At 42.2% G+C, this 15,354-nt stretch overlaps 2 protein-coding genes across 2 annotated transcripts in view; both read right to left on the bottom strand.

The window, feature by feature from the left end:
* st6galnac3 (ST6 (alpha-N-acetyl-neuraminyl-2,3-beta-galactosyl-1,3)-N-acetylgalactosaminide alpha-2,6-sialyltransferase 3) overlaps nt 1-3,227 on the bottom strand; it is a 54,181-nt gene extending 50,954 nt beyond the window's left edge. The window contains exon 1 of the mRNA XM_076972376.1: nt 3,033-3,227. Within this exon, the coding sequence (XP_076828491.1) occupies nt 3,033-3,050 (18 nt within the window). The 5' untranslated portion in view covers nt 3,051-3,227. The remainder of the gene's footprint in view (nt 1-3,032) is intronic.
* Nucleotides 3,228-12,058: 8,831 nt separating this feature from the next.
* Nucleotides 12,059-15,290, bottom strand: cope (COPI coat complex subunit epsilon). The gene is made up of 10 exons (XM_076973199.1): nt 15,133-15,290; nt 14,656-14,718; nt 14,386-14,486; nt 13,780-13,932; nt 13,625-13,678; nt 13,434-13,515; nt 13,189-13,344; nt 12,884-12,952; nt 12,565-12,639; nt 12,059-12,270 (listed from the first exon to the last, which is right to left on the bottom strand). Exons 1-10 carry the CDS (start codon nt 15,232-15,234, stop codon nt 12,223-12,225), a joined length of 903 nt encoding a protein of 300 aa, XP_076829314.1. The 5' UTR covers nt 15,235-15,290; the 3' UTR covers nt 12,059-12,222.
* Nucleotides 15,291-15,354: the final 64 nt, after the last annotated feature.

Genomic DNA, 15,354 nt, shown 5'->3' on the forward strand with positions numbered 1-15,354 from the left:
TCTGCATTTCACAATGCAAACAAAGTTTTCTCTTTATACACCAACTTTGTTAAAACACAGCAAACCTGGTTCAGTATCCAATCATTCTTTCAAACACTAGCTCAGATTCTCTATTCGAGATGAACATAGTCAATCACTGCACAACCACTGTAAAAATAACATTTGATGGCAATACAGAAACAGTATTACATGTAACATTTTACTCTCTCTCAGCAAACAAACAGACATTTTACAGTAACATCTGTTGTTTTCTTAGTCAGTTCATTTTTACTATAATCCGCTTCATTTGGACTTTTTTTCAAATGGGTGCATTTTTGGCAACACACTGTCTACACAGTATGTCCTTGTGTTTCCTCCCACCTGTTTCATTTCTGCGTCTGGAACAAGTTGTTGGTAGAGTTCATTCAAAAACTAAAGAAGGAGCCTAAGGTTCAAAACCTTAAATACCGTATAAAATGCAAAGTTCTGCAAAAACAAAGGCAGCTGAAAAGCTATTACTGTAATACATATTTTTGCATATATAGATCAATGAAATAAAATGAAGTACAGTAATGTACCGGGTCAGAGAGGAGCAAATATAACAATTTGTCCTGCAATCTCAAGTGCTGGTTTGGTCCTTCACAAATGCCAGATTGGTCCCTATAACAGAGACCTCCTTCTTTTATTTTTGAATGAACTCTACCAACAACTGGTTCCAGAAGCAGAAATGAAACAGGTGGGAGGAAACACGAGGACATTTGTGATGGGACAATGTAGCATTTTGTCATTCTCATGTCACAAACTGGTTTATAGACCATCCAAGAGTGATGTCCCTTTTCCTCCCGCCCATCTCATCTTTCCTCAATGCTAGGTGGAAGGTGTAAGATCATCGGCCCCATGACCAAATGTCCCTCCTGGATGCAATGGATCCCGGCTGCAGAGACATTTCAGCTGAAGACTGCCAGGGGTGAATAAGGCATACCAAGCTTTTCTATCCCAGGTGCATGGCAAGGGCCAACATCAGATGAGATGAGGATGAAAACATGTGGCCAACTGCTGAAGACCATTTAGATTACACATAACAAGACTGTTCAGTTTTGTATTCTGTTTTTCCCCCTTGTGTGGTTTTTTGTATATGTGTATTTTTACACATATGGGACCATGGTTAATTATGTTTATAATTACGGTAATTATTTTTTGGGTTAGGCCCCAATTTACAGTAATGTCCCTAATACAGTAAAATATAACCTTTACTGCAAAACTGTTACTGACTCCTTTTTTGTCTAATCTACATTCCATATAGTACCTAACAGTAAATATCACTCATTGTGTAGACAGTGTGTTGCCAAAAATGCACACATTTGGAAAAAAGTCCAAATGAAGCGGATTACAGTAAAAATGAACTGACTAAGAAAACAATAGATGTTACTGTAAGATATCTGTTGTTTGCTGGGAATGTAATACTGTTTCTGTATTGATATCAAATGTTAGTTTTTTTACAGTGGTTGTGCAGTGATTGACTATGTTCATCTCAAATAGAGAATATGTGCTATATGTGTTTGAAAGAATGATTGGATACTGAACCAGGTTTGCTGTGTTTTAACAAAGTTGGTGTATAAAGAGAAAACTTTGTTTGCGTTGTGAAATGCAGAGTTGTTATTTAGTTAAGAAAATGCGCTTTTGAACGCGATATTAATTATTTGGCTATTTGTGTGAGGTCAAAGTTTTGCTGTGTTTAGAGTTTTGACAATGTATCACAAGTATTGGGAAATGTATTTTAGCAGTCGCCAAAACTGTAATACTGATTTTCACAGGTGTTCAAATATGTATTTGCAGCAGTAACACACAAATTATTTTAAAATCATACATTGTGGTGTGCGGATTTTGTTTTAGACTATGTCTCACACAGTGGACATGCATCCTAAGTTGAAAATTTCAGACCACTCCATGATTTCTAAGTGGGAGAACTAGCAAAGTGGCAGGATGTTCAAATACTGATTATCCTCACTGTAGACGGGCACAGGCTGAGGACGCACCTTTCCAGAGGCACCACCAGCCCCAATAAGCAAACAACACGGTCCCAATATAACCAGGAACGGCGTAAATATGTATTAGGTACAGGAAGGGAAGCACTCTCACTAAGAGAGAAAGAGGAAGCGGGTCACACTCCTACGTTTCCTCGGTAAAGCACATTTAAATGTCATCGGACCATCTGTGTCTATCTCTTGATGAAAAATTAATTAGGCAGTAAATCTAGAATACGCCAAGCTTTCTGACCAAAGGCTAAATTCTGTGTGTATTTGTGTGTACTCTAATTACATAAGGAAACAAAAACCTCACAGACCCTTGAGGCTCATGCCGTTTAAAATTAAGCACAGGTTTCAACAGCAGTTGCTTAATCCTGGGAATCTTACTTGGACCCTGTGTGGAGTTTCCACCCGAATATTCTCGCAAACTTTCTCCTAACCTAATTACATGAGAACAAAACAGAAACAGCTGACCAAACCCACCCACACCCCCGAAATAAGGGTACCAATACCCGGAGGAACCAGGCCATAGAAGTGTTTGTTATTTGAATAGTAGATATATAATGATCATTATTATGGCTTTCAAACATCTCATGTCACACTGCTGGGAGTGCATTATAATACTTTAAAAAGTCCAGTCAGAACTGTTGCTTGGGCGGGTAGAAGTGTAGCATTCACTATTTCAACGCCAGACTTGCTGCATGGATGAATGTGAGGATGGCAGTAAAATAAGTGATGTGTGCTGAGTTGTAGCAGGAATACAGAAGTGTGAGTGTGTAGACATCATGTCGTATCTGAACATATGCGATAAGATCTCATGATAGATTATACTCAGCACATCTCAAGAAGGTTGCGCATATGGACACAGCGCCATATATCAGTGGGAGATGAAATTCATTCATTGTGGATGAAATTCAAATATTTACAAATATTTTCATTACTGAGCAATATGATTAACAAACAAACAAACAAACAAAATGATGGGGACGTTTGGTAAAGGACAAAAGCCTCCGTTGGTGTACTTACCTTACATATCCAGGCCATCGTAAACGTGAACGTATAGCTAACGGCACCCCAGTATCTGTCTACGGAGGAAAGCACAGACAGTCTGTGGTGTTTATTCGTTTATGTGCGCCACGAATGTCCGACTGTACCGAGAACGCGACGCGTTTTCCTTCATATTGCAGCGTCCCGTTATTCACGTTCTCTCCCCACGTTCCAAAGAACCTCGCCTGACGTTCCCTCCTATTGGCTGGTGTCTTCGACAGCCCCGCCCCTCGCGTCACGTGACCGTGCGAGTCTTGACTCTTGTTTAAAGCGTGCATGGCCCGTGCAGAGATGGCATGACTGAAGTTTGTAACTGTATAGCACGTAGGCATGACGCGCTGCGTCTCCATCTGTTTAAATGCAGACAGAGCAAACAAATTGCTCTCTAAATTAATGTGTAAATGTAGATTCTAGGGAAGCGTCTAAAAACTTACACACTTGCTCTCATGGTATGCTGTATTCTTTGTATAAAATATGTTAAGGATCTCACTTCATGGACTAGTTGAATATTAACATTAACATTAAGCGTTACATTACATTACATTAATCAGCAAGCAGACACACAATTTATAGAATATTGGTTTATATATTGAACATTTGTGTTCTTTTAAGTCTAATTGCCAAATAAACCTGGATCTTGCTTTGCAAGATGATCAATACATCTAAGATATTCCGTATTACCAATATAGTGGTCTACAAGTTCAATCACAGTTCAGTGAAGGTTCATTTTGGCTGCATTTTGGATTACTTCAAATTTGCAGAACTATGTAAAACGTTATGCAATGTTTAGTTTTTAAAATTAACGGAGTAACATCCTTTAATTAAGTAGTTGAGCAAAAACATTTTGAGTGATGTTGTCTTAGACCTCTGTAAACGCCAAAGTGAGTATTGTAGGACTAAGAGCAGTGACCACAGTCCAGTTTGACGCCACAGGTGGGGACACACACACCCCAGCACTTCCCATATCCCACACACCCCTCACACATCCACCCTTCATCCAGGATACACCCCCACCCCCCAGCCACACCCCTTACACATCCACCCTTCATCCAGGATACACCCCTCACACATCGACCCTTCATCCAGGATACACCCCTCACACATCCACCCTTCATCCAGGATACACCCCTCACACATCCACCCTTCATCCAGGATACACCCCCACCCCCCAGCCACACCCCTTACACATCCACCCTTCATCCAGGATACACCCCTCACACATCCACCCTTCATCCAGGATACACCCCCACACACCCTTCATCCAGGATACACCCCCCAGCCACACCCTCCACACATCCACCGTTCATTCAGGATACACCCCTCACACACCCTTCATCCAGGATACACCCCCCAGCCACACCCTCCACACATCCACCGTTCATTCAGGATACACCCCCACACACCCTTCATCCAGGATACACCCCCACCACCCACACATCCACCCTTCATCCAGGATACACCCCCACACACCCTTCATCCAGGATACACCCCCACACACCCTTCATCCAGGATACACCCCCACCCCCAGCCACACCCCTCACACATCCACCCTTCATCCAGGATACACCCCCACACACCCTTCATTCAGGATACACCCCCCAGCCACACCCTCCACACATCCACCGTTCATTCAGGATACACCCCTCACACATCCACCCTTCATCCAGGATACACCCCTCACACATCCACCCTTCATCCAGGATACACCCCTCACACATCCACCCTTCATCCAGGATACACCCCTCACACATCCACCCTTCATCCAGGATACACCCCCACCCCCATCCCCACCCCCCACACATCCACCCTTCATCCAGGATACACCCCCACCCCCAGCCACACCCCTCACACATCCACCCTTCATCCAGGATACATGTTTTGTGAATCTGTGACACAAACACCTCAAAGTATTGGTAAAAGGAGTTGAGATTTAATATTTGTTATATGGCAGGCTGCAAGATTAGCTTCAGTATAAAGGTCATCGCAATCAGTAAAATTGCATAACATAAGAGGTTAGCAGTTAACGTTTTATTACAAAGTCAACATTTCTTTATAGAAAAAGTTGATTTAGTTGTTGCTCTGTTCTATTGCCTCAAACAATGTCTTCCACTAAATGTCTTGTACTTAAACAGTAATTTTGTTATTTGATTAATAGATTAATAATATTCAAAAATATTCTTCTCTTTTTATACTTACTAAGTCTTTTTATAATACTAAGTAAACACTTGAGTGAATTTGGGATTATTGAAGAACCAGTTCTGTCATGTACAATGTGAGAAACCAGATCAGAGCACTATGGGAATTCTCGAACGCTCGAACGCTGTTCTGATGTTAATCGTGCTAACTTGAGGCCAGTGAAAAGTGAAGTCAAAGAAGTTCTCTTCAAAGATAGTAGTAAAAAGACAGGAGCCTTGCCAAAACCACGCAACATTACCCATGCTCACTTGGTGATATGTTCAAAGACTTTGAAATGGATTCAAGCATATATGGCTTATAATTTGTGCTGTAGGATAATGTTTGTAGTACAAACACATAAAATCAACGTCAGAACATTTGTAAGGAACACGATGAACTGTAGTTCAGAACATTTTGTGTACATTACTGTAAATGAGCAGGGGCAAATGTGTGTAAATGTGAGGGTGAACAAATGTGTGTAGATGTGGGGGTGAACAAATGTGTGTAAATGTGAGGGTGAACAAATGTGTGTAGATGTGGGGGTGAACAAATGTGTGTAGATGTGGGGGTGAACAAATGTGTGTAGATGTGGGGGTGAACAAATGTGTGTAGATGTTGGGGTGAACAAATGTGTGTAAATGTGGGGGTGAACAAATGTATATAGATGTGGGGGTGAACAAATGTGTGTAGATGTGGGGGTGAACAAATGTGTGTAGATGTGGGGGTGAACAAATGTGTGTAAATGTGGGTGTGAACAAATGTGTGTAGATGTGGGGGTGAACAAATGTGTGTAGATGTGGGGGTGAACAAATGTGTGTTGATGTGGGGGTGAACAAATGCTCAGCGAAACTTGTTCTGTAGCTCAAAACATCTCAACTCCTGTTTTCCTTCAGTGTAAAAACACACTGATTTTTGATCAATGGTGTGTTTCACATGGTTGTTCATATCTCTCTAGGGACAACAGGAATCTATAGTGACACCCAGTTGGATTGTTGTGTGTGATGCAAGAGGAAGGCAGTGTACAGAGACGAGAAGCACTTTGAAAATCATCTTTTATTACACAAACAGCGCTGTATTGCTTGGAACGTACACTGAAGACATAGTGACTCAAACGAGCAAGTCTCTTGACAAAGACATGATGTGAACATAGACGCACATTAAATAGACCAACATGAGACTCACGTGTGACACATTACGATAACAAGACGTAAGAAATAAACATGCACACAACACCACACCTACAGGAAATATATATATGGACATGATCAGACACAAATGACACATACACACGCCTGAGGGGGAGGGGTCAGGGGTCGTACCTACATCACTTATATGTCACTAATAAATCCCTTGATTGTTTGAACTGTACTCAGCTGTCTGCATAGCATTATACACACACCGGTCACTTTATTAGGTACACTTGTCTAACTGCTCATTAACGCAAATGTCGAATCAGCCAATCACATGGCAGCAACGTAATTCATTTAGGCATGTACACATGACCAAGACAATCTGCTGCAGTTCAAACTGAGCATTAGAATGGGGAAGAAAGGTGATTTAAGTGACTTTGAACATGGCAAGGTTGTTGGTTCCAGACGGGCTGGTCTGAGTATTTCAGAAACTGCTGATCTACTGGGATTTTCACACACAACCATCTCTAGTGTTTACAGAGAATGGTCCAAAAAGAGAAAATATCCACTGAGTGCCTTGTTGATGCCAGAGGTCAGAGGAGAATGGCCAGACTGGTTCGAGCTGATAGAACAGCAACAGTAACTCAAATAACCAGTCGTTACAACCGAGGCATGCAGAAGAGCATCTCTGAACGCACAACACGTCAAACCTTGAGGTGGATGGGCCATAGCAGCAGTCTCGATTTCTGCTGTGACACCCATCCTGGATCCATCCTGCCTTGTGTAAGTGGTTCAGGCTGCTGGTGGTGCAATGGTGCAGTAGCTTCTCAACATAGCAAAGCTTCTCCTAGGAAGAGGAGCGAACACCCAAGCTTTAGAGATGGTGTGGGCTAATGCACTGAATACAGGGATCCTGTGGGATTTACAGGAGAAATTGAAATGGATTACAGATGGGTACAATGATTACTAAGATGGTGATTGGGAGGGGGAAGTGATCTGTGATTGGTGGCGACGTGTGTGTGTGTGTGTGTGTGTGTGTGTGTGTGTGTGTGTGTGTGTGTGTGTGTGTGTGTGTGTGTTTGTGTGTGTGTTTGTGTGTGTGTGTGTTTGGGTGTGCTTGGCTTGAAGCCAGCATGACAGAGATTTAATATGCATTAAATTCTCACCCATACACCCTTGGTCAATACACGTGGGGCTGAGTGAGATGAATACAACCACATAATATTCTTACAACCTCTATACAATGTTTGCACGAAATTGCATTTTTAAAAGTTGATTAAACCAGGAAGAATCCCGAGTGAGATCTGCACAAACGTGTGAGTGAGAACACTCACAAATAAATTACCTGAGGAACAGTAATATGATAAGCTGTCAAAGCATTATAATATTATAAAAGCATTCTAAAAGACCTACATGAGTCCATTTATGTGAAATGAAGGAGTTTCATTACCTCAGCAGTACCTATTAGAAGATTTTTGACACTTCTCAAGTCCTGCATAAACAATTATAAGTTAAACAGGGGGCAATCAATATGGGTGTAATAAAGTTCCACAAACTCTCAAGAGGGTTTGGCTCTGGTAATGAGACAATGAGAGTGTCCCAGTTGACGTCTGGTCCACCGAGAGACACCTGGGGTCAGGTAGTTCACAGAGCACAATGCTGCGCTTTATGGGCTTAGAGATCGATTCTGAGTGACGGTGCTCCTTTGAGGCGAGCCATTCCCACGTTCTAAAACCACCGCAGTGCCTTTCCAGCCACACACGCTCCCACAGGATGTATCTGAGACACTTCTGGAAGCTTCGGCCTCATCGGTGACCTTTACACCCTGCCGTCTTCTCAGGTGGATTTGGCAGAAAGCCAATTGACTTACACTCCCGAGAGAGTGCAAAACTCCTTCTGTATGACATAGAACACAGGGTGCTTCGTAGCTATACGTTCATACGTTCATATGTTTATGTGCAACTCAGAATAGTGCTCTGAGCCTCTAAGAACAGAGCTGTTTACTTAGAGGGGTCGATAAGAATAATTGGCAGGACGATATGAATATATTGTGTATTATAACGCTCTGGGAAATGTTAAACGACATGGCTCTGAGTTGAGTGTTTTCCTCAACCAAATAAAGTAACACTCAGAAGGCACGAGTCTTTACCTGAAACTTTGACAAACCATTTAGAAGACACAGCTTTCTTCCTGATCTTATAAAGATGAAAAACGCATGTGACTGTTCCATTCCTCTGGGGGAAAGAAGTAATTAAAGAAAGAAAGCAAAACTACCCAATGCCACTTTGACACAGTCAAAGTAAAGGATGTGTTTTACAGGGAAGAAAACATTCAGAGCAAAAAAAGGCAGGCGAGCCTTCTTCTCATATCTTCTCTTATCTTCTTCACAAACATCTGATGACAAGTATTTAATTCAGATGCATTAGGAAGCTGTAAGAACGCATGTGTGATTTGATAACTGAGGCTTTGGATTGAAGATGTGAATAAAACAGCACTGGGTCCTGAACCCAGGGTCACTGCAGCAACTCTGACAGTAAGCTCCTTAAAGCATCCAACATCTGGGGCAGTGATAAGGACGGGAACTTTTAATTGCTTAAGGACTACAAGACCGTCCTGCTTTGAAGCACCAGCAGAGAGATAAGCACTGTAGGATGGTTTAACAGAGAGGCAGCACGGAATACATGTGACAGTCCAGTGCTATCTGTTACATCATAATAAAGTACTGAAAGTACTGAAAGACATGGTTCAAACTTCTTTTAGGGGACTTCCTCTAGGTGCAAAGCAGTTTTGTCTGTAAGAATTAGATTCTTCTACATAAAAAGACTCAGACCTCAGCATTTCACGTGCTGTCAAAGCATCAGTATGTCAAAGGAAAAGGCAAATGTGTTGTGTCAAAATCTAGATAATTGTGCTTCCCTGTGATACACTGATATACTAAATTAACACTAACAAAAATTAACACTATTCAAAAGTGAGTGATAATTGTTGATATAATTACAAACATTCTTGTACATATCTGAGTAAAGGTGAATTTATTCAGATGTATTATAGAAACAATGAAAACGAAAAAATGAATCAATACTAATCTTTTTTTTTTAGTTATTCAAGATATTGTGTGACTCAGATGCTCGTCCTGTAGACAATATTAAAGCACCTTGAAGTCTACTGAGAGACTAATAGTATGCAAAGTCTCTTGTCCATGTTTGTGTATAATTTTTGGGGACATTTTTTATCTTTTGTGGGTGTTGTCATTCATCTGTACACTTATAGTTTACTAAGCAAACTCTGAAAATGAAGTAACTCCTGGAATTAGCCTGTCTGCAGACTACAGATGGGATGTTTTTGTTGTGTAGCTTTATGAGCATGAAAAAAGCTTTTAAGATGGCCTAATATAATTCCCATTAGTAGATATATAACCATAGTAATAGGCCTATAATCTATTATAGGCCTAGTAAAGTCATTTTAAGTTCAGCAGAATAAATGGAATTATTACAACTTACTTGATTAGGTGAGTTTACAAAAGTAAATGGGTTATTCTTTCTCAAATTAGGAAAATATTTATGCTCAAATGAGTTATTACACTTAAATGATATAAAGCAATTTGCTTCCTCCAATCATCTGACTTGGCATAAGGAGCTAAAATAGTAAGACTTGGGTCTCCCTACACAGCAGCACGGGTCTTCCTCTTCTTAGTGAGACGCTTGGGGAACTCAAAAACAAACAGGTCCCGTGAGGGAGGCGATTCCTCCAGCTGCTCTATAAATCCACTGGTCTCTTGTAGCTTGCCTGCCTCCCCGGGTTCGTGCTGGTTCGTGTACTAGCAGCTCCAAGCCGGACCGTGCCGGACCGTGCCGGACCGGTGACGCTGCAAGGCTATTCAGGACAAGAACAGAAGTGCGTTCAGGCTCTCCGTGGCACGCAGAGAAGACACAGACAAAAGAAGCTCTATGCCTGCACCGCGGACATCTAGTCCCACGAATGCCGTTATTACCGAATCAGCACGTTCGAGTCACACCAAAATGGCATCCGCACGCTCTGAGAACGCAGGCATGTGTTTTAAAGACAGGTCAGCTGTGTGTTTACTCAGATAACTGCACTTTTTTGGGGACATTTTTTGCGTCATCCTGCAAAAGCAACACTGTTGTGATGCTGAGACTCAGAAAGCCTGCTTTGTCCGGCCTTGCAGGAGACTAGACAGTAGCAAACATAACTACACAGTTTGCAGTCACATAATAAAAGTCCTCTGTGTTCTTTTACAAAAGGCATTATAGTTTTATAGTCTTTTGTTCAGCACATTTCAATGTAAATGAAATATTCTTGCTAAATGATTACTTAGTGGGTGATTAGCACACTGAACATACTGACAAGTGATTCTGAACTGCAAAAGGGACCTCAGGCCCTAAAGTTTGCTACAGCTCACTCGTCTTACAACTTCACATTCAGCGGGCAGGATACGACGATTAGATAAAGTTGGCTGTATTTTACTGCCATCTAGTGTCCAAATACAATACTGCAATGCGACGACAAAGATTTAGGTACACCACGGTGTCGAATTAAAAGTCTGCGTGGTATTTGATTAAGGAATCATATCGGATAACACGGAACATGACGCAGAAGATAATGAAGGTTTCTAATGAATGAGCTTTCTTCCATGACGAAGATGTCAGTTCAGTGAAACTCAGACTTCAGACACGTTGTGGAAAGACAGCTAGCATCATTACTTGTTCAGGGTACAAAGAGAATCCCGTTGCTGAGATTAATTCTCTTAAAGCATGAATAAATAAATCATTAGCAAACCATAATGGCTACTTAAGAAATCAAATGTCCATCCAAACTAGTCTTTAAGATACCCCGACCTCTAACAAATACGTTAGGAAAAACAAAATGTCTGTTTGATTAGACTGAAATTATTCATGAGTACTATACAATTTTAATGCTTTTTTTGTTAATAAATTATGTAAGAAAGATGACGCGTTATGAATCCACTGTTGATGCACGCATCTTTCTTCGGTCTGTAGACGCTCATAATTCATAAGGGATAATTTGAAGAGACTCCTGAAAAGCAAATGCGTGTTATCTCGAAGTTTCACAGCTCACCAGCTGCCCCGGAAACATGGATGTGAAGGAAAGAGCTGCCTGTCCATTAAGAGGTCAGCACCAACACTCAGGCGCAGGGCCTATTAGATGTCATTAGCTAAATCAACCCACCAGGAAAATAAATATTACACTAAAATAACATTTTTAGAGATTATAAATTCTTTGGTGTTATCTGGATTTATCACCAGTCCAGAAACAATATCACCTAAATTGTGTTTTGTTGTTTTTATTTTTAAACAAGTTAGGTACATCTAGTCCACTCCTTGACTGGAACACACTGAGTGAATATTGCATACCTTACATGCCATTACCTCCAATGACATATAAGAGCTACTAAACGATTGCTTCTTGCTCACATCCACAATGTTGTACACCACTGTCCTCAGAAAACATCAGATCATTGTCGTTCCAGAAATGTTCCGTCAGCTCAGTACGAACTGCTGTCTGGAAATGATTTTTTAAAGACTTCTATTTTCTCTAAATGCATCTCTGTAGCTGTACAGCAGAGCAAGAGCTCAAATTCATTAAACAACTGCAAACACCCTGATGCAGAAGACATTTTTGTAAAGTTTCAAACGAAACAAAATACAATGGACTAGTATAAACATGACATTTGGATTTATTAAACCAGAATAATGGAATGCTCATACAAACAACACGAGAGTCAGAACGTGTTCCGGACAATAATAATAATAAAGTGTTTTGATATCGGCGTCAGAAGCTACAGAACACCTCGGAGAAAGATCCGTGGAGGCCGTCAGAGAGTTTCAGGCGCTGGGTGCATACTGCATCGCAAGTCTGTCAAACTCATTCTCCTGGGAGGGGCGCAAGGTATGTGAATGATTAGCATGGCGCAAAATAGGTACATCAAGACTCCCACTATTATCATTAAAGCCAATGGTTAGAACCAATTGGGACAATGGTAATAACAAGGAGAGTGCACAGAATTACCATTAACCCAGTGGTTGTAATCATGGCCATTATTGAGGTACAGCTGGAAGTCATTTCTGCCCCCAAGAGCAATGATGACTCATAATTTTTCTTCTTTGCAATAATTTCTAGGAAAATCATAAAATAGCACAGAGCCGTTAAAAACCTAGTCCTCTCACCTTAATAAGGTAATCCTTAATAAAAGGATGTGTCCTGTGGGCATCTTTTAGCTGAGACAAGTAACGATTTGTAACCTGCACAGAGACGAGGAGAAAAAGGTGACGACGGGCAATTCACGGCAAATATTTCTCCAGGAATACATGAATACGTTTTGTACGGTGCGCAGGATCTAAGCTACTGCGCTACAGAGTCACGGAAGCCTTTTTCCCAATTCGAGTGGCATTACAGAGTTAAGCTCTACGCAGCATAAGTCAGAGACTCTAACGGACTACCACGAGGGCAGAGAGCTCCACGGATCAGAGGCACGCTCACGCTCACCTCGGGGGGCTTGCCCAGGTGCTGTGTCAAAACGATCAGGTTGACGAGTGTTTCAGGGTGACTGCTGTCCTGCGAGACACACAAAAAGAGCCCAGTGAGTGGGACATAGCGGGCCTGATGACCTCTGGCCTGCGGTTTTATGATGGCCCGTTGCCGATTACGTGTCTTATGGCAGAGCGAACTCTCTCTCTGCACACTGAAACCGAACAGCAAGAACTTCGATGCCTAGCCATCATGTCAAGCCCTGGACCAGCGAGGACCAGAAGGGGGACATCCCCTCGTGTCCCCTCCACAACCCCTCTCACCTTGTCCAGCGCGTCCTGCAGGACAGACTCGGCCTCGTCCCATTTGTTCTGGGCCATGTGGCAGGCGGCCTGGCCGTTCAACAGGATGAGGGTGGGCGAGTACTTGTCGGCCATCTCCTGGAAGATGTAGAAGGCGTCCTGCAACTTATCTCCACCCTGCGCACCACGGGAAGAAAAACAAAGGGAACCTTACAAAATGGAGTCGGGACAAAAAGGGGGAGTATATGACGGACAGAGACGCTCACAGTGGCGAGATTGACCCAGGCGGTGGCCAACTGAGTCAGGGTGGCGTCCTCGTCCTGCTCCTGCATCTTTTTCAGTTCTTTCCTATGTCAAGCCATAGACGCAAATACCAGTTTTATAATCACAGAACATAATAGTAATAAAGAGTCGGTTCTGATGCGGAATATTGGACTATGGACCCGTGATTACATACCTTGCCATGTCTACTCTGTCCAGCTTGAGAAGAATCTGAACGGTCATTGCCATGCTGAAATAATAAAAACAGAACCTGAGCACCCGGAAGACCACGCAACGATGGCGGAGTGACGATGTTAAGTGTTAATGGTGAGGGCGTGTGCGTGCGCTCACCACTCGAGACTGTCGCCCTGATGCAGGGCACGCAACGCAGCGTCCGTGTTCATCTCGTGAAGGTAGATGGATGCGGCCATCAGCAGGAACGTGGTGTTGGAGGCGTCCACGCTCTTGCTCATCTTCTTGTCCAGCTCAGCCACCATGGCGTCCCTAATTCAGTTAGATTACTGGTATTAAAACACTTTGGATTAAGAGAATACATTACAAACTAAAGTTTGAATTCAGGCTTGTATTCTGTAATCTGTGGTTGAATACATTTAAAAAGGAACCTTCCCAATACTGATGATAGACAACATCAGGTTCCTAGTGCCCCACTTTCATGAGAAATTAATAACTGAAAATTACTGAAATGTAATGACCCAAACAGTAAAAGTTTGGTTACTGATGTATGTCTCCTCAAACTTTATTTTTATTTTATTTTTAATTAGGGCTCGATCACAAGTCTTTTTTTTTGAGGAAGATGATATCTGAACGCATAAACAATAAGTCAGGCAACAACATGGATGCCGCTTTTCCACTGCCTCTGACAACCATCACCTTTCCTCTCACACTCGGTCCCCACCGCTGGTCCCATTACGCTATTATAACCCTTGGGGTGCTGACCTTCTGGCTTCATTGGACAGGTAGTCTGCAAACATCCTGACGGCCTTCAGCTCCTCAGAGGAACTGGGCTTTATGTCATCCAGGACCACTCCATATTTTCTCTGCAGAGGAAGAACAAAAGATGGAGAACTATTGCACAGCAGGCCTCTCCTCTCACCCCAGGGTCAGCTTGTACGTTCCTTAATTAAAATAGCTCATTAGAGTGAGGACAGACTCTTAATCCAGGCTCTTAATTGGGCTCATCCGGACACAACCGCAGATGAAACTTACTTGAGCAATGTACGCCCTGTACAGGAACAGGTCCCTCTCCAGCTCTTTATCTGCTCCTGATGTCTGTAATATCAAGTGTTAATGACAGTTGATCATTAGGTTTAAATGACAGAACATTAATTTACAGTGTGAGCTGAATTAACTGAGGCACAGTGCAATGACAGACAGGACTAGGACAGCTAAAACTTAACCAGCTAACCAACCTAGCTAGATAAATAACAAGGCCCATGATTCGTAATGCTGCAGTTACATCTTTACCTTTACACGACTTAATCTACCCAAACCCGTGATTTGTGTTCAGTAAAAGACATCACATCACTGTAGTTATGTAGCTGTGCTAGCAGGCCAGTCGAGCCTGTCAGTTGTTGTCCATCTTAAAAATGTTACCAAAGCAGCTGTTATTTAGCTAAATGAATAACAGAACCGCTTTCCCATAACGTTATCCTCTTGTCATTTCCAAAAAGCATGAACATTTACCTTCACTTTCTGCGCTTCGTTAATACAGTGTTGATAGCTACCGATGTAAAATGCATTTTTAACATCGAACAACTCGTCAACCTCTCCCTGCTGCGACGCCATGTTGGGAAAGCGGAAGATGTGTATACGTCACACGAGCCACGTCGTCGTGTGTCTTGTGTCGAGGTGGCGCGTACACGGCGCCCCCTAGTGGTACCTTTATAAAATACATACTACTGACAC

The sequence above is a fragment of the Brachyhypopomus gauderio genome, chromosome 14 (genome assembly GCF_052324685.1).
Source record: "Brachyhypopomus gauderio isolate BG-103 chromosome 14, BGAUD_0.2, whole genome shotgun sequence".
Taxonomy (NCBI): Eukaryota; Metazoa; Chordata; class Actinopteri; order Gymnotiformes; family Hypopomidae; genus Brachyhypopomus; species Brachyhypopomus gauderio.